Source organism: Propithecus coquereli, unplaced genomic scaffold, assembly GCF_000956105.1.
Source record: "Propithecus coquereli isolate 6110/MARCELLA unplaced genomic scaffold, Pcoq_1.0 Scaffold1, whole genome shotgun sequence".
NCBI lineage: Eukaryota > Metazoa > Chordata > Mammalia > Primates > Indriidae > Propithecus > Propithecus coquereli.
This window is the reverse complement of record NW_012133857.1, coordinates 20,084,559-20,110,177: the sequence shown is the minus strand read 5'-3', so window position 1 is coordinate 20,110,177 and position 25,619 is coordinate 20,084,559. Positions and strand designations below refer to the sequence as shown.

Sequence of the window (25,619 nt, the reverse complement as noted above, 5' to 3'; positions counted from 1 at the left end):
CCAGTCCCCTGGCTCTCGCAGGGGCGCCCCACACGCAGAGAAATGCCACATTTCCACCTCTCCTCCTGCGACTCCAGCCCAAGCCCTCAACCCACAGCCAGCCCGAGGCGCACTGCCGGGGTGCACGGCGTGGAGGGACCACACCAACACAGGTCCCACCCTACGGGATGGCACCGGGGAGGGGGCCTGGGTTCCCTACGTCTCCACCTGTGGGGACAACTCTCCCTCGCCTCGATGGTGCGGGTGCGCTGCGGGAAACCCTCGCCTTACGCAGGGGCGCACGCGCGGGGGCGGGACGGTACACTAGCCGGCGCCTGGGCCCGGCCAGAGAACTCACCGATGGACACGAGCTTGATGCTCTCACGGTCCAGGAACTCGAGCGCCACAGACACGTTCTCGAGCTGCATCTGGCGAAAGGTGGGACGCTGGTGGTACTTGCGGTACATGCGCTTCTGGCTGAGCACTTCCAGCAACGCGATGAGCCTCAGCCCGTCGCTCAGGTCGGTTTGCAGGTTCCCGATGCGTTTGTTCACGCACTTGAGGTGCTCGTTGCACCAGCGTGTAAACGTGTTCTGCTGGATCTTTTTCCACGGCGCATCCTCCGCCAGGTCCTTCTCGGTCACCGGCATCCTGGTGGCGGGGAGAGCGCAATGCGCAACGAGCTGCCGGGGACTAGCGTTAGGAAGCCCAAGGGCCGGGGGAGCGAGAACCGAGAGGGAGCAGGAGCGGGTTTCGAACTTGCTGCTACCCGAGCCGCGGCCGGGGCTGCTCTGCGGTCGCCCGCCCCTGGCCGCGCGAGGCGCCTGGCCCCGCGCCTGCGCACTGAGCTGCCCCGCCCCGAAGACCCGCCCAGTCCCGACCCTCCCGCGGGAGTTCCTGGGCCACGCTCGCCCCCTGCCGCCCGAAGCGGGCACTGCGCCCCACGGCGTCCCGGGACCGGCGCTCCACGTCCCCCACCCCAGCAGGACATGGGCTGGTGAAGGAGAAAGTCGCCGGGTCAGGCCAGAGTGAGGGGGCCTGCGGAGACGGGGAGCTGACAGAACGGATGGGGACCGCGGCGTGGGTCTTGGGGAGGGGCCGCAGGTCGGGGGCTCTCCATCCACCTGTAGTTTCAATGAGGTTCAATATGGGTCAGTACTGAGCTCCTGTGTACCAGGCATTCTTCTCAGAGCCTGCAAACCAATGGTGGATAAGACAAATTTATTTCCTAACCTAAAAAAGTTCGTAGCCTAATGGGAGAAAAAAGTATAAAATCAATCATAGCCAACAGCTTAGTAGTAGTAAACATGTGCAGTAAATGCTTGCTATGCGTATTATTTTCCTTATTGCTACTGTAACACCAAAACTTAGTGTCTTAAAAAGAACACAAAGGCGGGGTGCAGTGGCTCACACCTGTAATCCTAGCACTCTGGGAGGCTGAGGTGGGAGGATCACTTGAGGTCAGGAGTTCAAAACCAGCCTGAGCAAGAGCAAGACCTGGTCTGTACTACTAATAGAAAAATTAGCCAGGTGTACTCGTGCACGCCTGTAGTGCCTGCTACTCGAGAGGCTGAGGCAAAAGGATCTCTTGAGCCCAGCAGTTTGAGGTTACAGTGAGCTACTGTGACGCCACTGTATGACTCTGTCTCCAAGAACACAAATTTACTATCTTGCAGTTTTTCTTTTTTTTGTTGTCTTGCTCTGTCTCTCGGGCTAGAGTACCGTGGCATCAGCCTAGCTCATAGCGACCTCAAACTCCTGGGCTCAAACCATCCTCCTGCCTCAGCCTCCTGAGTAGCTGCGACTACAGGCATGTGCCACCACACCTGGCTAATTTTTTCTATTTTCTGTAGAGAAGGGGGTCTCACTCTTGCTCAGGCTGGTCTTGAACTGAACACAAGCCATCCTCCTGCCAGAGTGCTAAGATTACAGGTGTAAGCCATGCGACCGGCCTATCTTGCAGTTCTGTGGGTTAGATGCCCTACGCAGGTCTCCTTGAGCTAAAATCAAGGTATTGGTAGGATGCCCTCCTCCCTAGGGACTCTAGGGAAGAATCTGTCTCTTTGCCTTCTCCAGCTTCCAGAAGCTGCCCATGTGCCTTGACTCCTGACTCCTTCTTCCATCTTGAAAGCCTGCAACATCAGGCTGAGTCTTTCTCACATTGTCATCTTTCTGGTTCTCCATAGTTACATCTTCCTCTAATTCTTTTTGTTTGTTTGTTTGCTTGTTTCTTTTTTTTTTTTTTTCCGGGCTAGAGTGCCATGGCATCAGCTTAGCTCACAGCAACCTCAAACTCCTGGGCTCAAGCGATCCTTCTGCCTCAGCCTCCCTAGTAGCTGGGACTACAAGCATGTGCCACCATGCCTGGCTAATTTTTTTTATATATATTTTTTTAGTTGTCTGATTAATTTCTTTCTATTTTTAGTAGAGACTGGGTCTCGCTCTTGCTCAGGCTGGTTTCGAACTCCTGAGCTCAAAGGATCCGCCCCGCCTCAGCCTCCCAGAGTGCTAGGATTATGGGCCTGAGCCACCACCCGGCCTGCTTGTTTCATTTTTAACCCCTCTGTCGCCCAGGCTGGAGTGCAATAGCTCCCTCATAACTCACTGCAGCCTCCGCCTCCCAAAGTGCTGGGATTACAGGCGTGAGCCACAGCAACTGGCCCCAACTCTTTTAAGGACCCTTGTGGTTACATTGGGCCAATTGGTTAGTTCAGGATGATTTCCCTATTTTAAAATCAGCTGATTAGCAACTTTAATCCTATTTGCAACCTTTATTCCCCTTTGCCACGTAAGGTAACATTCACAGTCTGGGAATGCACATCTCTGGGGGCCGTTATTCTGCCCCCACACCATATATGGAACACCTGCTCTGTAATCATCAGTTCCCGTGCTGGGTGCTGGGATACGGCAGACTCGGACTGGGTCTCTGTTGTCAAGAGCCTGAATAATTACAATATCTAGCACCTGCTGTGGGCCTATGCAGGCGCGGTGCTAAGCAATTTCCTTGCTATTGGCCCCATTTGACAAGAGGTAACCAAGGTGTTGACTTGCCCAGGCCACACAGCACAATTGGAACTGGAATGAAAGTCTGTAAGACAGGCACCAACCAGAGAAGGGGCTCCTAACCCCGGTTTGGAGGAGGGGTTCAGGGCTGGTGGGCTTCCTGAGGAAGAGGGGTTGGGCAGGGTAGAGAGCAAGGCTTCCAACCCTGTGGGGAGGGGCTGGCCAGCGTGTGGGTATAACCAGTCTGTACGATACAACAGATGCTGAAGTGCTTTGTTCAGACAGATAAACTGACTCACTGGAAACGCTCACAACAGCCTAGGGAAGAGAGTATGTTACCTGGCCCCAGTCCATAGTAGGGACGCAATAACTAGTCATGCATCTCTTAATAACCGGGGCACTAGGCTATTCTGTCTTGCGAACAACATGAGTGCACTTACACAAACACAGATGGTACAGCCTACTACACACTTAGGCTATATGGTATAGCTGTGGCTCCTAGCTACAAACCTGCACAGCATGTTACTATACTGAACACTGTAGGTGGTTGTGACACAATGGAAACTATTTGTGCATCTAAACGTATCTAAACATAAAAAAGGTACAGTAAAAGTACAGTATAAAAAATAAAACATTGTACATCTGTACAGGGCACTTTCCACGAATGGAGCTTGCAGGACTGGACGTGGCTCTGGGTGAGTCAGCGAGTGAGTGGTGAGTGCATGTGAAGGCCCGGGACACTCCTGTGCGCTCCTATCCACCTCATACATACTTAGGCTGCACCGAATTTACAGAACAAGTTGTCTTTTTTCAGTAATACGTTAGCCTTAGTTTACTGTAACGTTTTTACTTTATAAACTTTTAAATTTTTTAAACTTTTTTAACCTTTTGTAATAACAATTTAAAACACAAACGTGTCATACGGCTGTACAAAAATATTTTCTTTTTAATATCCTTGGTCTACAGTCTTTTTCCAGTTTTTAAAACTTTTTTTTTTACTTTTTAAACTTTTTTGTTAAAAACTAAGACGCAAACACACACATTAGCCTAGGCCTCCTCACGGTCAGGATCATCGATGCCCTTGTCTTCCATCTTCACATCTTGTCCCCCTGGAAGGTTTTCGGGGCAACACTATGCGTGGGGCTGTCATCTCCTATGATGGCAATGCCTTCTTCTGGAACACTTCCTGAAGGACCTGCCTCAGAGTGTTTTATAGTTAACCTTTTTTTTTTTTTTAATAAGTAGAAGGAGTACACTCTAAAATAACAATAAAATGTAGGGTATAATAAATACACAAACCAGTAACATTTATTATCATTATCAAGTATCATTATCAACTGCACGTAACTGTACGCGCTGTGCTTTTATATGGCTGGCAGCGCAGTAGGTTTGTTTACACCAACACCACCACAGACATGTGAGTAATGCGTTGAGCTATGACGTTCAGGCATGGGACGACAGTGGTGTGTGTGGTCTATCAGTATGCGTGCTTGACTGTGTGTGAACGCTCAGTCCCCTCGTTAGTGATTCAGTGAAGAGATTTCCTGGAGGTCAGCTGGAAAGGACTAGACAAAGCGGGACTTAAACCTGGGTCTAATTCCAAAGGCTGTACACTGCCCACGGACCCCCTTGTTACCCCCCAGCCTGGGACATGCCTTCGTCCACACAGTGGCCCCCTGAGCGGCAGAGTTGCCAGAGGCAGAGTTGGTCCCCTCTGCCTCCTCCGCGCCCAAGGCTCCCAGTTCCTCATACTTTCCTCCACCTACACTCATCCATCAAAACTTATCAGCCGGTGTCTCACTCCCTCGGGGACCTCCTCCCTGCTAGGTGAGACTGCAGCTAATGTGATTAACTCAGCCCAATCGGCAGCTGCTAATATGCTAGGTTCCCCTTTAAATGTCATTTAAAAAGTACCAAGAAACAGGTAAAATTAATCATAATAACATATTTAACCCAATATTAGGGTAACCAATGGTCCAGATTTGCCCAGGACTAAGGCATTTCCGAGGATGCAGGCCTATCAGTGCTAAAAACAGTGAAGTCCCTGGCAAAGCAGAACGAGTGCTCAACAGCCGCCTTTGGCTGTTGGCAGCTTTCCTGTTGGACAGTGCAGGGACAGAGAGATGCTTGGTATTGGAATCAACCAGTTAATAAATTGGAGACCCATAATGCTCTCACCAGGGTCCTGACCTTGAGACCTCCATCCTATATGTGAAACCCGCTTCCACAATTCAGAAACCTCAGCTCTGTGGGAGGGGTCTCAGGTGAGCCCCCATTCTGTGGTTTCTGAGCATCCTGGAATCCATTATTATAGTCAGGATATTCATAGCAGTAAAAACAGTAGTAGTGATAATAATAATAAGAGAAGCATCCATTTCTCAAGAAGTACTGGCATTATCTCACTTAATCTTGACAAGAACCCTAGGAGATGTCAGATCCCCATTTTATAGGTAGGGCAACTGAGGCTGAAAGGGGGAGTCGTGTGCTTAAGGTCACAGAGTGGCAGAGCCTGGATACTTAAAATGGCTATTGTCATGATTAAGAGCAGGGACCTGGAGCTGCCCCGACTTTGTTTCCTTACCTATATCCTACAATAACATTATATCTTCTAGGGGTTTCTGATGCGTGAGAAACAGTGGGTATAGCACTTAGCATGTAAGTATCTGCTGAGGGTGCTGATACTATTATTATCATTATTACACCTTTGTGAGTGAACATCCAAAGAATGCAAGCTGAAAATTCCAGATTTAGAAGCCTGCTTTCTAAAGGTAACAGAGATGAAAAACCAGGACTTTTAAAATGAATTTATGTCCTCCCCAGGGCGGGGCCCCAGGAGTCTTCGCCCCAGGGCAGGGACCTTCTCGGCTGTAATTTTACACCAGCGTACACACCCTGCCAGCAAGAAAGAGAAGCGAAACATAAAGAATATTTGCTCTGCCTCCACCCGCCAAAGGAAGAGGAGCTGGTTACTCAGCAGCTCGCCCCCAACCCCCAGCCCCAGCTGTGAGGGTCCTGGGACCATCTGGATGGGGCACTGGGAGAAAGCCCACTCTGGTGGGAAGAGGGGAGTGGCAAAGGGCAATGGCATTTTGCAGGTCCAAATTCAAAATGGCCCCACCGGCCAGCCTGTCCTGAGATGAGGTGGGGGCTGCTGGCGGGCAGGCCGCTGGAAGAAGGCACGGACTTTGTCCCAACCTCCCGCTCCCAACTGACCTGCTACGGTGGGGCTCAGAATGGGCAGAGCAAAGTCCATGAGAGCCGTTCTTGACTGCCATCGACTCACACAGTGGTCTGAGTGGGCTTATCTATTAATATTTTCTCTCCTTTGATCCTCGCAGCTCTAGTAAGTGCCACTTCCTGGTGCCAGGTACTGAGCTAAGCATTCTTAGCATGGGTTATCTTTTTAATCTTCTCAAGAACACAGCGTGTGTGATACAGTGGTCCCCCTTATCTGCAGAGGATACGTTCCAAGCCCCCCAGTGGATGCAGGAAACCAGGGAGAGTACCAAGCCTGTATCTACTGTGTTTTTTCGCTCTGATGACTGAGAGGCTACTAAGTGACTAACGGGTATGGACGGCGTGGGTGCACTGGACAAAGGCGTGATTCACGTCCTGAGCAGGACAGAATGGGACAGCGTAAGATTTCATCATGCTACTCAGGATGGCCTACAATTTAAAACTTATGAATTATTTATTTCTGGAATTTTCCACTTAATATTTTCAGATTATGATTGACCACGGATAACTAAAATCACAAATAATGAAATCACTGATAAGGAGGAACCACTGTGCTGTTATTGTCATCCTGTTACAAGCTGGGAAACTGAGGCTCAAACAAAAAGTCACTTCCTCAAGGTTTTATAGGCATTAAGTGTCAGAATCTGGATTCGAACCCTGGTCTAACCAACTTGCGAAGCCAACTCCGAGGGGTGTGGAACCTGCAGCCTCAAGGCCACATGCGGCCCTTCAGATCCCCGAGTAATACAAACTTCACAGAACAAATCCCTTTATTAAAAGGATTTGTTCTGTAAAATTTGGATTCAGTCAAAAGACCACACTCAAGAATCCAGAAGGCCACATGTGGCCCCAGGCCCCACCCCTCTTCAGTCCCTCAGAACTCTCCGCAGGAAGTGCCCGAAAGCACAGCTTGCCTAGCTGTGGTAAAGGAATGAAGGCGGCGGCCACCAGTCACTCCACGTCTGTGTGTTGTGCCTTCAGCAGGGCCGGGAAGACAGGGCCTGCTGAGGGCTGGCCCCCCTCCCCTGGCCTTCCCAGCCCCAGGTGCAACCCAGGCCAGAGCAGCCCAAGCACCCTCCCCAGCCTTGCTGGAATACACACACACACACACACACACACACACACACACACACACACATACACATTTTGCAAATGACTGGGCCCTCTTCCTCCACCTACTCCGGCTTTCACTTCTTTAGATTTATGTGTGAGTCTGGGTTGTTTTTTGGTTTTTGTGTTTTAACTGCAGACAAATGCCACAGAGCACTTTCCTGCTAAAGAAGACTCTGTCTGGCCACTGCTCACCTGGCAAAGCCGGTCTGCCTTCCAGCTGGGACGGATCTTCCCCTTTGTGCGTGGCTTTCTGCTGACAGAGCCCTTTTCCACCCTTAGCTCATCTACTCCTCTGCCAGCTAGGAGTAGGATCATTATTCTCAGAGTGCTCAAGGACAGAGACTTTTTATATTTATCCCTCTGGTCTAGAAGAGGGGAGGCGTTTGTGACCACTCACTGAATTGCCTGAATTGCCATGGAGCAGGGACTAACTGATAGTTCAGAAAGGTCAAGTGACGCTCAAGGTCACACAGTGTCAGGGTCAGAACTCAATCTTATGCCTTCTGACTCCCAAAGCTGTTCTCCAGTGCTCCAAGATGTACCTTCAGGATGTTTGCTGCAGCACTGTTTATAACAACGTAAGTGTCCCTCACCAGTGGGCTGATTACATGTGCTACAACGTCGCTCCTCAAAGTATGGTCCCACCAGCAGCAGGTGCATCACCTCAGGGTGTGCAGAATCTCCGGTGCCACCTGGACCCGCTGCATCAGAAGCTGCAGTTTAACAAGACCACCCCGAGGTGATTCATGCGCTCATTCAAGTTTGATAAGTACTGCCTTATAGTACGTTCATCAGATGGACTGCCTTGGCACTTTTAAAAAGAATGTGATGGATCCACGTAGACAGATCTTAGAGCTTATTGTTAAGTGAGGGGAGGGAGGGAAGCAAGTTACAGACCAACAGGAATTCATACGATTCAACTCATGTACACATTTCAAAAATAAAAATAGCACTAATATGCTGGGCGTGGTGGTGTGTGCCTGTATCTCAGCTACTCCACAGGCCGAGGTGGGAGGATCTCTGGAGCCCAGGAGTTTGAGACCAGCCTGGGCAACAAAACAGGACTCTGGCTCTCAAAAAAAAAAAAAAAGAAAAGAAAATGCACTAATGTATGTTAATATATGCGTAGAGCTGGATTAAGTTGCTGATCAGCCATGTAGCTTCCCAGGGTGCCAGTCTAGAAAGGGAGCCAAAACGGCACCGGAATAAAAGGAAACATGGTGCCGTTAATTAATTCGGGTGACCACATGGCATAGACCTGTCATAACCAGTGATCACAGGTATAAAGTACCCGCTGTGAGAAACTAAAACCCTCCCCTCTCCCAGCACTGGAGGGCGGCTGGGTGACAGAGTCTCTCCGTCTTTGGTGATGCCAGCTTAGTCCTTGGCCAGGGCTGCGTGCTGCCAAGAGCTGGTGATCGGGAAGGGCATCACCTGAATCCTGTCCCCTTTAAGACGGCCCCCGAGAAGCCGACTGGTGTGGACAACTACAATTCCAGGACAGTTCCAAATAAGTTCAAGGCCAGCTTATATTCTGTGCCTGTAATGAATCCTTTATTTTGAAAAGAAAGAGGAATATTATCTTTTATTAACAGAAAATCAGTTTCTCCACATTCTGCCTAAATAAATCTTGAATAAGTGTTTTTAAAATATCAAGTTGAGGGAATGCCAACTTACTAGTCTGTGCAGGGCATCTATGTGTCTCAGTGTTGTTTCATACATGGATAAGGAAAAAAAAACTCTGGAAGGATTTATAGCAGTGAACTGGGGCAGTCACTAGGAGGTAAAATTACAAGAATATTTACTTTCTACCTTAAGGACTATTTCTACATTAAATGTTTCTCTAATGGATTTTAAACATACACTGTTGGTAGGAATGTAAAATGGCACACCCACTTTAGGAAACAGTTTCTTAAAAGTTAAACATATACCTATCCTATGATCCAGCATTCCACGCCTAGGTAATTACCCAAGGGAAATAAAAGCATGTGTCTGTAAAATGACTTGTACTTGGATGTTCATTCCAGTTTTATTTGTAATTGCTCAAATCTGGAAACAACCCAAAGGCCCATTAAAAGTGAAGGGATGGACAAACTGCAGTGCAGCCATACGACGGAATGGCACTGGGCAATGGCAAGAGCGACAGGGGTGGCTCACACCTGTAGTCCCAGCACTTTGGGAGGCTAAGGCAGGAGGATCGCTTGAGCCCAGGGGTTTGAGAACAGCCTGAGCAATATAGCGAGATCCCATCTCTACAAAAAGTAGAAAAATTAGCTTGACATGGTGGTGGGTGCCTAGTCCCAGCCACTAGGAGGCTGAGGCTTGGGGATGGGGATCCCTTGAGCGCAGGAGTTCTAGGCTGCAGTGAGCTATGACTGCACCCCTGCACTCCAACCTGGGTGACAGAGCAAAACCTTGTCTCAAAAAAAAAAAGAAAAGAAGAAGAAGAAGAGAGCTATGTACTGATGCACACAATGACATAGATGAATATCGGAATAATTATGCTAAGTGAAAGGAGTCAGACCGAAAAAAAAAGAAGATTACATACTGTATGATTTCATTTTATATAAAATCCAGAGTAATCCATAGGGACAGAAAGCAGATCAGTGTTTGCCTGGAGATGTAGGGGGTAGGCAGGGAAAGATAGAAGGAAGAGACTACAAAAGAGTATGAGGAAACTTTTTGGGGTGATAGATATGTTCACCATTTTGATTGTAGTAACGGTTTCACAAATACACACACACAGATACACACACATACCCCTATATATGTGTATACATACATGGGCGGGTGTCAAAACTTATGAAATTGTACTCTTTAAATATGAGCGGTATACTGTATGTCAGTCATACCAAAAAGAAAGAAAGAAGGAAGAAAGGAGAAAGAAGGAAAGAACGAAGCAAGGGGCCAGGCGCAGTGGCTCACACCTGTAATCCTAGCACTCTGGGAGGCTGAGGTGGGTGGATCGCTCAAGGTCAGGAGTTCGAGACCAGCCCGAGCAAGAGCGAGACCCTGTCTCTACTAAAAATAGAAAGAAATTATCTGGACAGCTAAAAATATATATACAGAAAAAATTAGCCGGGCATGGTGGCGCATGCCTGTAGTCCCAGCTGCTCGGGAGGCTGAGGCAGGAGGATCGCTTGAGCCCAGGAGTTTGAGGTTGCTGTGAGCTAGGCTGACGCCACGGCACTCTAGCCCGGGCAACACAGTGAAACTTTGTCTCAAAAAAAAAAAAAAAAGAAAAATGAAGGAAAGAAAGAAAAAAAGAGAACAAGTCTCTTTTACTTGTATGGACAGAAAAAAGCAATAAGGATAAATTCAAAGGCACACCCCCCAAAATGTGTGCTCTTTCACTAAAGAATATGTTTGTCTTCTAAATATCCTGGTCTCTCCTGCTCGTCGTGGCAGAGGATACGTGCACCAAGTGTGCTCTTTTCTTCAGTTTATTTAAGAGTATCTGCTTCTTTGTCTTCCCTATGTCCTCCCTCAGGAGTAAATGAAGTGGGATCCGCTGAAATGGAGGCAGATAAGGTTTCCTCACCACCCTTGCGCCTCAGTGGCCGCAGCTTCTCCCTGCGGAGGTTACAGGCTGTGAGGAATGTGATGACATGTTTACTTTGGAGCAGACTTTAGCCAGTAGATACACTCTCAGCTCAGACCAGAATCAGCCCTGATAGGAGATAGGTCCTTCCAAAATAGCTGGAGATCAGTCCTCTCTCCCTCCAAACGCTGTGTCAGTCTTCAACAGAGAGGAGAGGGAAGGGGTTAGAGCCAATACATAACATGTTTCCTTGATTTCCCCAGATCCTAAACTGGGAACTCTCTGCTCCAGAAGCTGATCTGTTGGTAACAAGAGAACAATTACAACACGGCTGGCCAAGCTTAACGGGGTCTTGGTGGGTCCCCTGTTTTCTGGGTGTGAGAGGTTTGATTTTTTCCCTGTGCTTCTGGGGTGATGGCTATGTTCACCATTGTCGTTGTAGCACCTCTGTTGCCTTGGATGGCCGACCAGTCATGGGATCACAAACTGGTTAGGACCAGAGGGAGTCCATTGGAACATATGGCTTTCCAGAATGAAAAACTTCTCTAGTGATAATAATCATAACAACAGTACCCAGGTACTGAGCAAGTGTTTTATATCTATTGCCACATTTAATCCTCACATAACCCCATTAGGTAGGAACTGAAGCCCAGAGGGATTAAGCAGGCAGTTAATAGGTCTGTCTGCAAAGCCCAAGCTCTGAATCACAGCACCGTACTGCCTCCCAGGAAACCACGGGAAGTCCAGGCATGGCAAGGACTCTGGACTCAGATCGGGGTTCAAATCCCTGTTCTGCCATGGATGAGCTGTAGGGGACTAATAGTGATCTCCACCTCACATGGCTGTTCTGAGCAGTTTACGAGGTAATGTTAGGTAACGTGTTCTGGGCACATGGCAGGTGGCCAAGAAGTGATAGTGTCATCATCGTCAGAAAGGATCTTCATCCAGATCTGCTCTACTTTGATCCTACTGAGTCACAGTTACAGACCTTCACGTGGTTCACGCCCTCACTTCCTCAAATCTATACTCAAAAGTCCTGTTCTCTGTGAAGTCTACACTGGCCATCCCATATAGATTGAAACTCTCACTCCTCCATGGAAGCTCCCTATCCTCCTTTTCTGCCTTATTTTTCTCCTTGGCACGTATCACCTTCTAGTGTGTAGTGTATCACTGACACACACTATACAACTTATTTATCCCGTCTTGTTTATATTCTGCTCTCTCAAATCGTTCTATGCAGATATCGCAGCAGGTGCTCAGTAAATATTTGACGTTGAATGAATGAATGAACCCTTGCTTGAGGGTTTAGACTGGAGTTTAGGGTCTACATCTCTTTCATCCTGTGATGTTAATCAAGTTATTCAACCTCCAGGAGCCTCACTTTCCTCAGTGGTTGAAAAAGAGCAATGACATCTATGCTCCTCACATCCCTGGCGGAGCCTAAGGGAAAGGCAAGGCCACGCACGGGAAGAATCACCTCCAGATTCCTCCAGAAACATTTACTGACGGTCTGCTCTGTGCCAGGCAGGGCGCTAGGCACTGGGGGGTGCAGACATGCATCAGAAAGCCCCTGCCTCCAGGAAACTGCCACCTAGCTGGAGCGACAGACATGTCAACAGATACAACCCAGTTGGGTAACAACTGTCTATAGCAACCTTTTATCAAGCGAAGCACTTTACGTTGTCTCACGTAACCCGGTAAGTTAGGTACCAACACCAGCCGTATTTTACAGACAAGGAAACTGCAGTTGGACCTTAAGAAACAAAGACTTACTCCACACCTAGGTATGTACCCAAGGGAAATGAAAACATATGTGCACACAGAAAATGGTACACAAATGTTTATAGCAACATTATTCATACTAACCCAAATGTGGAAATGACTCAATGTCCATCATAGATGAATGGATAAACAAAATGTGGTATAGCCATATAATGGAATATCATCAGCCGTAAGAAAGAATGAAATACTGACACATGCTACAGCTTGGAGGACCCTCAAAACATCATGCTAAGTGAAAGACACCAGACACAAAAGGTCACATATTATAAGATTTATTTTATATGATGCATCCATAATGGGCAAATCCAAAATGATGGAAAGTGGGATTCAAGGTTACCAAGAGGTGGGGGAAGACGGGTGGGGAGTGACTACTTAATGGGTATGGGGTGTTTTGTGGGGTGATGAAAAGTTTTGAAACTAGAGCAAACTGGTGGTTGTACAATATTGTGAACACAATAAACACCACTAAACTGTACACTTTAAAATTGTTCATTGTATATTATGTGAACTTTACCTCAATTAAAAAAAAAAAAACAGCGAACAGGCCCGGCATTGTAAATAGTAGAAGCCGGCATCAGGACCTAAACCTGGGCAGTGCGACTGACAGCCTGTGATTTTAGTAACTGCAAGTTTTAATTTTGGAATCTTATTTGTCATTTCTGGGATTTCCATTTGATCCTTTTTATAGTTGCTAGTTTTCTGCAGACATTTCTTGTCATCTAATTCCCCAAATGTGTTAATCATTAGAATCCTACACCAAAGCCTGGGGGCCACTCCAAATTTCAGGCTCATCTTTTTGGACCATTTCTAGGCGTTCTTGGTGGGAGGGCCGACCTGATATGCTGGCCGTGGCGAGAAGCAGGAAACATCTGCCCCACACCCTCGCCTCTGCCGCAGCTCGTCTGCCTACCATGGATAAAGACTCTAAAATTAAAAAGTAAAACATGAAAATTCAGGTTGGTGAAAAACTGCATTTTTCAAAGTTCTGTTGTGTATTTACTTATTTTGGGGACATCTCTCCCTATTTCATTCTGAGAAATACAACACAGTATAATTTCTTCAGAAAAGTAATCTTTCAGATAATGATATAAGCTGCCATTAATTGAGTGCTTCAAAAGGGCTTACTGTTTTAAGCATTTTATATGTATTAACTCACTTAGTCCTCAAAAAAGGATAGAAGCAAGTTTTGCCATCTTCACAGCCATGGTTGAAGAAACCAAGGCCCAGAGAGGTGAAGACATTCGCCCAAGGACACACAGCTTGTACAGCATGGAGCAGAGACACAAACCCAGGTCTGGCCAACTCCTAGACCTTCTTCCTTCTGACCTGAGAGCAAGGAGTGAGTAATTATAAGGAATCAGAGTATCCAGATATGAGAAGACAAGAAAGCCAGAAAAAAATTGCTGATGCCAGAGGGGAAACGGCTGAGGAGGAGGACGCAGTGGTTTGGGAGCAAGACTATTGAGTTCCGTTTGGGGGGCCCTGGCTTTGAGGACAGTAACTTAGCTCTCTGGCCTCAGTACCTTCAACCATAGAATGGGACCGATGGAGGCACTTGTTCCCTGGGCTGTTCCTAGGACTCTACCGTTTTCCTAGGACTCCCCTCTCCAAGCGGAGCCTGAGACCTCCCTGTTGGGGGAGGCTTGGGTCAGGGAGAAGAAAACGGATTCAGCCTCAGGGGCCAGGCGCACGGGGGCCTCAGCCGTCTCCTGCAGGAACCTAACTTGGACGCCAGCCCTGCAAGCGGGAGAATGAAGAGGACACTTTCCCAGCCAAGTGAAGAATCCCCCGCAAGCCCCTGTGTCTTACAGGGAAGCAGGACGCTCACCACGCCATCGCCCCGAAGCATAGAGCTCAGGAGAGCACCAGAGCCCTGAGTGTCGCTCAGTCACTCAGTCAATGCATGTCCATTAACCCCCTGCCTCTGGCAGCCAGGACCCTCCTGGTTGCTAGTGACAGAAACCCAGATGAAACTCTTAAAGCAAAAAGGGGAAGTGATCATTGGTCCCTGTAACCAGACAGTCCCAGGGGTGGTTCAGGCACGTCTGGATCCAGGGCCTTGGTGACATCATCGAGATCTGCCGGCTCTACCCTGGCCTCTGCCTCCCCCCGCTGGCTTCCCTCTCAGGCAGGCCCTCCCCATGTGGTGACAAACACGCCGCCATCCACTCCAGCCCGAGCTCCCCGGCAACTCCTACGGGGAGAGAGCCCCCCTTTCCCAGAACCTCCGGCAGGAGTCCAGGGCTGACACGGGTTGGTTCTGCTGACCGTGGCCCAATCCCCCCGTCACAGGGAGGTGGCCTCTCACCGGCCAGCCCTGGGTCCTCCACTCGCCCAGGCACAAGGGGTGCAGCCACCCACCCAGCCGCTGACATGGGGAGGCGCAGAGGACAGATTTACTGAGCCCTCACTCTGTGCCAGATACCGCTTCAAGAGCTGTGGATATATTTAAACCTGGCACAATGCTGTTATCCCCATTGGGCAGGTGAGGAAACTAGAGCACAGAGAGATCAAGTTACTTACCCCAGATCACACAGCTGGGAGATAACCAGGCTGGGCCTCAAACCCAGACACTAAGAACTCCTGTTGTGCGGCAATGGACCCTGCCGGTGTCAGCGCCACAAGGCCGGGGTCCTCGCCGCTGCCGTCCAGACCGCGCTGCTCCCGCTCAGGCTGCAGGGGCTGGCTGGTTACACTAGTTTCCTGTGGCCGCTGTAACAAATTGCCACGCATTTCATGGCCTAAAACAACACACATGCGTTCTCTTACAGTCCAGAAGTCAGGGATCAGTTTCACTAGGCTACGGTCATGGTGTGGGCAGGGCTGTTCCTTCTGGAGACTCCAGGCAAGAATCCATTTCCTTTCATTTTCCTGCTTCCAAGGGCCACGTGTGCCTCTAGGCTCACGGCCTTTTCTTCCCTACGCAAAGCCAGCAGTGTAGCATCTTCAAATCTCCTTCTCTCTGTCCCTCTGCTTTGTCACCCCATGGTCTTCTGACTGAGGACAGGAGGAGGAAGAATCCCTCTTATGGGGACTGTCGTGATTACATCTGAGTGATCACCTCCTCATCTCAAGGTCTTTTGTCACATCTGCAAAGTATGTTTTGCCACGAAAGGTGCCAGGATTAGGACAGGGACATCTTGAGGGGACATTGTTTTGCTTTCCACAGCAACAGAGTGTGTGGGCTCTGAACCTAGAGACCTGCTCTTGAATCTGGGTAGCTCAACCTCTACAGCTCTGTGACCAAGTGGTGTCACCTCCCTGTGCCTCGGAGCGCAGGGGTCAGGAGGTGAGCCAGTGCAGCACTTTGAGGAACTGAAAGCACTTCAGGCTGGCAGGGGACGGCGGGAGGGGAGGAAGCCCTTGGCCTCAAGCCCCAGCTCCGAGTCAGTTCCGCATCTGTGGAATGGAAGTGTTGGCAGTCCCTACCTCCCGACACTGGCCGTCGCAGGATTAGAGGAGTTAAGACCTGTGAGGTGCTGAGCGCGATGCTTGGCGCAGAGAACATGATCAGTAAATGTTGGCAGTCTCATAATGTCCCGAGTCCAGGATTCAAATGCAAGTCATTTCTTCGGGAAGTGATCGCAGGAAGCAGGAAAGGTGAGAGGTGAGAAGGAAGCCATAAAGCAGCTGTCCCTGTGGGCGCTGGAGTGTGATCCTGCAGGGGACCCTGAGAGCTGGCATGGGCGTAAGCTCTGAGGCAGCAGAAAGGCCAGGGAGCTGGGGCCTCGCACTTACTGTCAGGGGCAGCTGAGGCGAGTGGGGGGAGCACTGAGCGTGCACTACCACCGTCCCCGCCCCCACCCCTGCCCGTGGCCCGATCCTTGGGGCCGGGATGGTGACAGGGGGCATGCTCAGAAGGGTGGGGCTCTTTCTGCCTTGGAACTAGTAGGGCCAAGACTGAGGCCCAAGCCTTCTGGGCCCCTCAGAACAGTTGGGAGATGCTTGGGAGACGATTTTAAGCGATTTCGTTTACTTTCTCCAAGATGCAGGTGCTGTCTGGGGCAGGCTGAAGTACAGATATTAACAGGTCCAGGTGAGGTGGGTGCGGCAGGTGGCCGAGAGGCTGGCTCAGCAGGCCAGCACTGTAGGGGAAGAGACGAGCATGCTGTTTGTGGAAGAACTGGGAACACCAGCCCCGGCGCCTGCTTTGTGCAGGGAAGCAGAGGGGCATGCAGGGCCCGCGAGGGTCAGGCTCTGGAGGGCAGGGAGGAAGATGACCTTTTAAAAGAACACAGCCAAGGGACTGCAAAGTCCTGGGTGGAGGGCAGGGCGGTTGTGGCTTTCTGAGATATTTGGGGCATGAATAATGCTCGGACTGTGGAGTGGACACAGAAAGGAAATGGGGGAGAAGTCCCCAGAGACAGGGAAAGGCCGTCTACCCCACGGTAGCCAAACTTTGAGGCCTCCCTCCCTCCCCCAGCAGTGAGGGAGCCTGCTGGGGCCCGGGGCCCACGGGAGCAGGGCTGGTTTGGACATCGGGCTGGAACTCTGGGATCCTGCATGCTCCCATCCATCCTACACCCCTGCATCTCCTGGTCACCCCTCTGCTCTGCACCCTGGGGAACCTGGCTGACGGAATGTGGCCAGTTGCTCAGAGCCTGGGATTCCGGGCAGCTCTTGACCTCATCTGAGGTCTTTTTTGAGGAGCTACTCCAGCCCCAGGACCCCCGCCCCACCCTCAGCCTTGGTAATGTGTACACATGACGTCATCTGTCCTCTGAGGGGCAGAGGAGGAGACTCAGTGTTACCAGTTAGTCTCCCTAGTCCAGGGAGACGGCGGTCCAGGTCCCAGCTCAGCCACCTGTGTTACCTAAGCTCTCGGGGCCCCCACTCCCTTCCTCTCAGTACACGGCTGATCATCACGGCACCCAGCTGGTGGAACTGCGATGACTCAGCGAGTGAGTCCACACAGGGCGCTCGGCTCTGCGCCCGGCGCGCGGGAAACCGTCGGCTGCTCTGGCCAGTCTGTACGGGCCCACCGACCCTGACAGCGACCCAAGCTGCGCTGGCCCCGCGCCGTGTGCATCCCTCAGCCATTGTGCTGTGATGGATTATAATGTCTGGTAACTTTCCAGACCCTTCCCCTAGAAGATCCCCGAGCCAAGAACTCTGACTTGTTCACTGCCATTGCCAGCACAGTACACAGGTGCTCTGCAAATATTTGTTTTGAAAGAATTCCAGTTTGACGGACCATAAACCTGAGGGTGGAGGGTTTCAGGGACATATATGTGGTTCTCCAGGAATGGGGGTGTCCAGCATACAGAGTGTAGTCCATGCCAATCTGTTCCAGCTGCAATGCTTGAGCACCTTCTGTTACATATGTCAGCTCTTGGGCTAGGTACTGGGGAGAGACAAAAAAAAGCAGGTAAACCCTCAGCCTTGTCCTTAGATGTTCAGTTTCGCAGGGAGGGTAAATGCATGGGGCATTACACGCAGGGGCCTCACTTCTTTGGTTCGGCCTCGTGGCCCTATGTCCTGGCATGCAGTCGGTGCTCAAGAAATATTCATGGAATCAATAAATTAAAGAGGACCAGGAGGAAGCGATTGTGGCTGAGGATGGAATAACGGTTGGTGATGTGTGCCCGTGGCTCTGTGCGGGCCCCATGGCAATCGCAGTCCCCTGTGAGGTAGGTCCTGCTGCCATGCCCATTTTAGAGATGAGAAGAATGAGGCTCAGGAAGGTGAGGTAATTTCCCGAGGTCACATTGCTGAGGAGAAGAAAGACTGGGACCAGAGTTTCAGATCTGTGTTTGAAATTGGCTTCAAATAAAGGTAAACGTGGGGCAGAGATGGGTTTGGGCATTCCAGGCAGAGGGAATGGCAGGGACAGAGGCGTGGAGGGAAGGAAGAGTGGCCAGGAATGGTTGAGGATTCTCTGTTGAGAGCCATGACAAGGAGATAATCTGAGACTGAGGAAAGGAGCTCCGACTGTCAGGCGGAATGCCATGGAGGCCGAAACCCTCCTGGTCCGAGTCCTGCCTTTGCTGTTTATGGGCTGAGGGACACTGGATCAGTCCGCCAGGCTCCCTCGGCTTCGGTGTCCTCGTCTTTAGAATGACACGATCATTACTGTCTCCCGCGGACGGCGACTGTGGAGGTGAAGTGAAATCCTGACTGCTGAGAGCCAGGCACCCGGCCCAGGCTGGGGCGGGGGCTTGGGAAATGAGCGCTGATAACGGTGGGTAAGGCTTTTCTTCTCTCCTTCACCTGGGGTGTCCCCCCAAGCCCGCTCGCTCCCACTCAGCTTGGTCGTCGCCTCCTCCAGAAAGGGGTCCTGCTCCCCGGTGTGGCGGGTGCACCGAGATCTCAGGGCATTTCGGGAATGCCCCCCACACGGGCTTAGCTCCGTATCAGACCGTACGTTCCAGGAGAGGGTCTGTGCCCACCTCGACCACAGCTGTATCCCTGCACCTGGTGCAAGGCCAGCCACTCAACAAATGCCGAGTGAATGCAGGAAAGGAATTAGTGGATGGAGGTGTGGCTGGACGGACGGTGCCAGGCTGGGGGGCAGCATTCATCCTGCAGGCCGTGATCAGTGCCAGGCTGTGGGGCGTCCACGAGAGTGTGGCCTTGAGCTTGACAGTTCGGGCCTGAAGAATCTACATCCTGTCCCTGCCCTGGGCGGGGTGTTTGCTCTACTCTTATTTCCACAAAGCAAATACCCTCAAAGGGAGACAGATTCTAGAAAGTCAAACAGCCTTTCCCTGACCAGGAAAAGAGCGACCAGGCCTTTGCCATCCATGTGTGGCTGGCTTCAGGATCCTGGGAACTGCATTCCCAAAAGCTTACAGTCTCATCTTTTTATTTTCCTTTTATACATAACAACTTTATACTCACAAGCCTTCCACTTTATCTCAGTGATTTAGTTTTCTATGGCCTTTTCTGTACTTTATTCTCATGAAAGAAAACTTCCACCCAACTGAAATCATAATGTACCCTACACTTGATTTTATTTTCAATTTCCATCTTCTCCATGACACCAGACACTATTTGTTTCTTGTTTTGTTTTGTTTGAGACAGAATCTTGCTCTATTGCCCGGGCTAGGGTGCCGTGTCATCAGCATAATTCACTGCAACCTCAAAATCGTGGGCTCAAGCGATCCTCCTGCCTCAGCCTCCTGAGTAGCTATGACTACAGGCTCTGGGGACTGCAGGTGTGCCACCAAGCCCAGCTAACTTTTTCTATTTTTAGTTGCCTGGTTAATTTTTTTTTCCTATTTCTAGTAGAGATGGAGTCTCACTCTTGCTCAGGCTGGTCTCAAACTCCTGACCTCAAGCGATCCTCCCGCCTCGGCCTCCCAGAGTGCTAGGATTACAGGCAAGAGCCACCGTGCCCGGCCAGACACTATTTGAATAACTGCTAGTGGCTGTGGCCAGCTCTTACTGTATGGAGTAGGATTTACTTACTGATCCCTGATAGTCACACAGGTGGGTTGTCAGAGTCCCACTCATCCAGACAATCCTGTGGTCGGGTGCAGAACAGTGTGGGCAGAGCACTATCTTCCTGTAAAAAAGGTGGGCCAAAGTATACATATTTGCCTGTCTGTGCATAAAATACCTCTGGAATGATTCATAGGAAAACAGTAACGTTGTTACTTTGGGGGACAGAAATGGGAGAGGCTTTCACCATGTACCTTTTGGTATCTTTTGCATTTTAAACCACTAGGATGGAGTTTTTTTAAGGTAATTAAATTAACATTTTAAAAATAAAGAATTCCTCCTGGGGAAACCTAATTCCTGCTGTCCCCACTTGAGGGTGGATTAGACTTATGGACTCACTTTCAAAGAGTGGAGTATAGAAAGTGTAAAATAGCAGCTTTCTGGTGGAGAAGCCCAATGGACACCACCTTAACCACATGATCAAGGTGAGCCTCACCTATGATGTCTCAGACCCCCTCATAGGATGTGATGAGAAGGGTACTTCATCTCTGTGGTGTTTTTAAAACCTATAATCCTGGTCTAATTATGAGAAAATTGAATCCAGCAGATGAACCCATTTTGGTGGACATTCTACAGGATAACTGGCCAGTTCTCAATACTGTTGAGGTCATGAACAACAAGGAGAAACTGCCACAGATTAGAGGGGAGACAGGGCAACTAAATGCCATGTGGTTCCCTGAATGAAATCTATTATTATTTTTTATAGACAGGGTCTCGCTATGTTGCCAGGCTGGGGTGCAGTGGCTATTCACAGGTGCCACCATAGTGCATTGCAGCCTTGAACTCCTGGGCTCAAGTGACCCTCCTGCCTCAGCCTCCCAAGTAGCTGGGACCACAGGCTACAGGTGAATGCCACCCTACCTGGCTTTAACCTGAATGGACTCTTGGGACAGAAAAATGACATTAGTGGGAAAACAGGCAAAATCCAAATAAAGTCTGGAATTCAGTTACTATTAATAGCAGTTGTGCCAATGTCAGTTTCTTCATTTTGGCAAATGCATTCTGGTAATGTAAGATGTTAATTATGGGGGAACTGAGTGAGGGAACTCTCTATACTATTTTTACCACTTTTCTACAAACATAATAAGATGCCAAAATTAAAAGTTCATTAAAAAAAATAAAGGTTTCCCAGGTTTTCATGAGGAATAAAACAAAACAAATTGCCGTACTACATACCTTTTGGAATAAAAGCTTTTTCTTTTTTGATCTACGGTTGTGAGAGCACTGGGTGTGAGTTCAGAGATTGCTCTCTCAGCCTGTGCACCCCATCTATGGAAGGGGGTCACGCCAGGCCTGCCTCATCCTGGCCACAAAGACAGTGCCCAATAACTGTCGGCCGAATTATTATTATCCATGTTACAAAAGGTACAGCTTGTTTTGTGAAAGTGTGTTCTGATTCCATGATAACATTGTCACCTCATTCAGGAAACCAAGACAGCAATTAGCCTCATCTCTCCGGCTTCCCTTACAAGCTGCCCACGTGTCCTTTAGGAAGGGAGAGCCACATGCGTGGCCATCAGCAACGTACCTCCCTGCCTGACTTCTCGTGGCCTCGGACCAACTTCCTTCCAGACTTAGGCCTGTTTGCTACTGGATTCTGCTGCAAAGCCCCACCACTCTTCCTCACTCTCACCCGGATTTCGTTTTCTGCCTCCACTCCCCTCCCGCTAAATCCGGCAGGCCAGCTTTCACTTTATTTGTATCGCAACAGCAACTTCTCATGCGGAAACGGCCGCACCCAACCCCAGACGCACAGCGGACCCGCACCAGGCCTCTGTCGGCAGAACTGCTGATGAGAATGTGAGGAATGTCCCCGTCCACCCGTGACTCATCACACCCCGGCGTGACCTTTCTTCCTCCGTGGACTCCCTCCGCGCCGAGGTTGCATCAGCTGAGCTTTCACTTGGTGGGAATGGCTCCGGGCTGAGGGGTCTGGCGGCCGCAGCTCTGGTGGCGCCTTGGCTACCAGCCAGCAAGGTGCTGCTCGGGTGGGGAGCTTCTGAGTCTGTTTGCCCCGCTGTAAAACGGGATGGTAACTTCTTTCTCGTAAAGAACATGTAAAAGCACCTCCCGGAAGGTATGATGGGTTCAAATAGGAGACCTCGACCTTCCCACTGAGGGTCCGAAGGGATGGAACGGGAGAGGGTGGGGGTGGGTAGAGTCCAGAGCAGCCCTTCTCAAAATACGCCTTTTTTGGGGGGAGGAGTAAAGGGAACCTCAGATTTGGACTTTAAAATTCCTGAAAACTTAATATTCTGTGCACCAAGAGCCAAGGTCAGCTGCACGGGCGTGTGACCCAGGCAGTTCACAGGGCTCCACACTTGGCAGCCCGGGCACTTGATTGATGCTCAGCGGTCACCCAAATTGCTCATAATTTCTGAACAGGGGCCCCACATTTTCATTCTGCACCAGGCTCTCCGAATAACATAGCCGGTCCTGCTGAAGGCACTGGGCACCGCGTGAGCGCTGCGGGCCGCCGGCGGGATTGGGAGGGGCGGAGCGGAGGCTGTGAGTGGGGGAGGAGGGGCCTCGAGCTGGGGGAGAAAGTCCCTAGGGAAAGAGCTGGGCTGGGAGGCGGGCCTTTCAGGAAGTCTCCCCATACTCGGAGCCTGCCTTTTAAATTCCTAAGAAACCTTCAGTAAAACTGCCATTTCTTGTGGTGGGGGTGGACTTGGTTTTGGTGGGAGAGTGGGTCCGGGTCAGGATTGGGTCCTACTCCCCATCTGCAAGGGGAGGAAGGATAGGAGCATGCATAGGGCGTGCCCTGGACACCAGCCAAATGTTGGGTGTGTCCCTGAGAGAGGAGAATAATAAGATGGGGCTCCTGGCCTCCGGGCCTCCACCCACTCCCCCACTCTGGGCTGAGTCTGAGCAGGGCGCCTGTTACTTCTTTGGGTCTCCAGATTCTAGGGTTTTCGCCAGTCTTGGTGGCTCACATCTGTAATCCTAGCATTCTGGGAGGCCAAGGTGGGACGATCAGTTCAGCTCAGGAGTTTGAGATCAGCCTGAGCAAGAGTGAGAATCTGTCTCTATTAAAAAAAGAAAAAATTAGCCAGGTGTGGTGGCACGCACCTGTAGTCCCAGCTACTCGGGAGGCTGAGGCAGGTGGATCGTTTGAGCTCAGGAGTTAGAAACTAGCCTGAGCAAGAGCGAGACCCCGTCTCTACTAAAATTAGAAAGAAATTAATTGGACAACTAAAAATATATAGAAAAAATTAGCCGGGCATGGTGGCGCATGCCTGTAGTCCCAGCTACTTTGGAGGCTGAGGCAGGAGGATTGCTTGAGCCCAGGAGTTTGAGGTTGCTGTGAGCTGGGATGACGCCACGGCACTCTAGCCCGGGCAACACAGTGAGACTCTGTCTCAAAAAAAAAACCAAATTCTGGGATTTTGAGGGACAGAGACAATAGCTTCTAGTTGAGAGCCTGTCCTGTGGGTCCCTGTGGAAGGGAAATGAGGCTATCAGGAAAAGAAGGTGCTCAGATCCTGGCCCGGGCCTCAGCCTCCTGCTTAGTGCCTCAGTTCCTCCTGAAGGCTGGCCTCCCCCTCCCTGCCCCTGACTTTACCCCAGACACTGCCTCGAGCTCAGGCCCCACCCAGGCCCTGCCCAGCCCCACCTCCACACCTTTGCCCCCACCTGCAGCGGCAGCCACCAAGGCACCAATCCAAATCCTGCCTCGCCTCATGGTCCAAGGTCACACCACCTCACCCTAGGGCCTGTCTGGCGTGGCAGGCTCACCTGCTCTCTCCTCTGAACACGGAGCACCACAGACGAGGCACAGGAGTGTTTTCCCGCTGCTGTCTCAGGGCCCCATTGTTTTAGGAGGTTTTTATGTAGTGGGCTCTCACCTCCCCCACAGCCCCCGTTAAAGCTCAGAGATGCCCCTTAAGTGCCACATAGTAAACGGCCAAGAGTGTGGGCTCTGGAGTCAGAGGGACCTGAGTTCAGATCCCGGCTGCACCGTTGTCACCTTGAGCACCTCACCCAGCATTCCTGAGCCTCAGTTTCTCCACCTGTAAGGTGAGGATGGTGTCATGGGTTGGTCAAGGTAATGTATAAGTGAGAGGACAATAAACAGTGGCTGCTGGTATTGTTGTTGCTATTGTTATGACCCGGGATGGATAAGGAGGACTCTGGACGGACACAAATAATACAGATGATAGTAGCCAGGGCACATGTGGGACTTCACGTTCCACACAATGATCTAAGTGCTTTATGTAGAAGTCACTTAATTCTCGTGATAGCCCTGTGAGGCTGATATTATTATTTTCTCCACTGTAAGAGGGGGAACTGAGATACACAGGCAGTCTGGCTTCAAAGCCTATAGCCTTGCCCACTAGCTGAGCTAGCCTTCGGCCGCCATCGCATTGTCCCTCCCTCCATGACTGGCGGTCGGTGCCCCACCACCTAAGAAAATAGCCCTTTGGCCAGGTGCGGTGGCTGACACCCATGATCCTAGCATTCTGGGAGGCAGAGGCAGGAGGATGCCTTGAACCCAGGAGTTTGAGACCAGCCTGAGCAAGAGCAAGACCCAATATCTACTAAAAATAGAAAAAATAAGCTGGATGTGGTGGTGCGTGCCTGTAGTCCTAGCTACTCAGGAGGCTGAGGCAGGAGGATCGCTTGAGCCCAGGAGTTTGAGGCTGCTATGAGCTAGGCTGACGCCACGGCACTCACTCTAGCCGGGGCAAAAGAGTGAGACTGTGTCTCAAAAAAAAAAAGGAAAACAAAACAAAAGAGCCCTTTGTCTTTAAATTTTGCTTTGCAGGTAGCTAATATTTACTGAACAAAAGCCATGCCCCAGGAATTATGCATAGAATTAAAGTATCTCATTTAACCCCCAAAACAACTCTATGAGTTAGGTACCATTATTATCCCCATCTCACAGATGAAAACTGCTCTCAGACAGCTTAAATAATTTGCTCAGGGTCACCTGATAGGACATGGCAGTGCAAAGTCTTGAACCTAGGTCTGTGCTGCTTTCCCCCAAAATGCAGGCAGGTAGGTCCCTGGGGCCCACTGCATTCTTATCCCGTCTGGCAGCCAGCCCACCAATCGCATTGGCAGGCTTTGGGAGGCTGGGAGTGCGGGTGGCTCAGCCCTCCCTGGCTCCAAGAATGTGATGAGGTCAGGGTAAACCAGCCCCTCTCCCCTCCCGTGACCCATCCCCATCCCACCCCGGGCAGGAAGAGGCAAGCTCTAGCCCCTGGGTTTCCTGAAAGCCTGGTTTTCCTGGAAGGCAGGATGAGGAGAGACTCACTTAACTTTCCAGTGAGTAGCAGGGGTGAATCAGCATCTCACGTGGTTGGGGTGTGGCCTGGCCCAGAGTCAGGGGGCTGCACTGGATGACTTCCTGGGATCCTCCTCTCCAGGTCTGGCACCTTAACAGTCTAAGACCTGAGAGATGTGGGGGTGGTTTTAGCCACAATGGTGGTGGCACCCCATCAATGTTTGAGACCAATCTGTCCCCAATTTTCAGGTTTTTGCAAACTCTGCACGGCTATTCTGCGCACTCCCACCC

At 50.4% G+C, this 25,619-nt stretch overlaps 1 protein-coding gene across 7 annotated transcripts in view; it reads right to left on the bottom strand.

Annotated features, from left to right (window-relative positions):
- FLNB (filamin B, beta) overlaps nt 1–768 on the bottom strand; it is a 137,606-nt gene extending 136,838 nt beyond the window's left edge. For 4 of the 7 annotated variants that reach the window (XM_012665408.1, XM_012665415.1, XM_012665422.1 and 1 more), the window contains exon 1: nt 338–768. In XM_012665408.1, coding sequence (XP_012520862.1) covers nt 338–629 — 292 coding nt within the window. In that variant the 5' untranslated portion in view covers nt 630–768. The remainder of the gene's footprint in view (nt 1–337) is intronic. The other 3 variants (XM_012665438.1, XM_012665446.1, XM_012665430.1) reach the window with 2 other exon arrangements.
- Nucleotides 769–25,619: the final 24,851 nt, after the last annotated feature.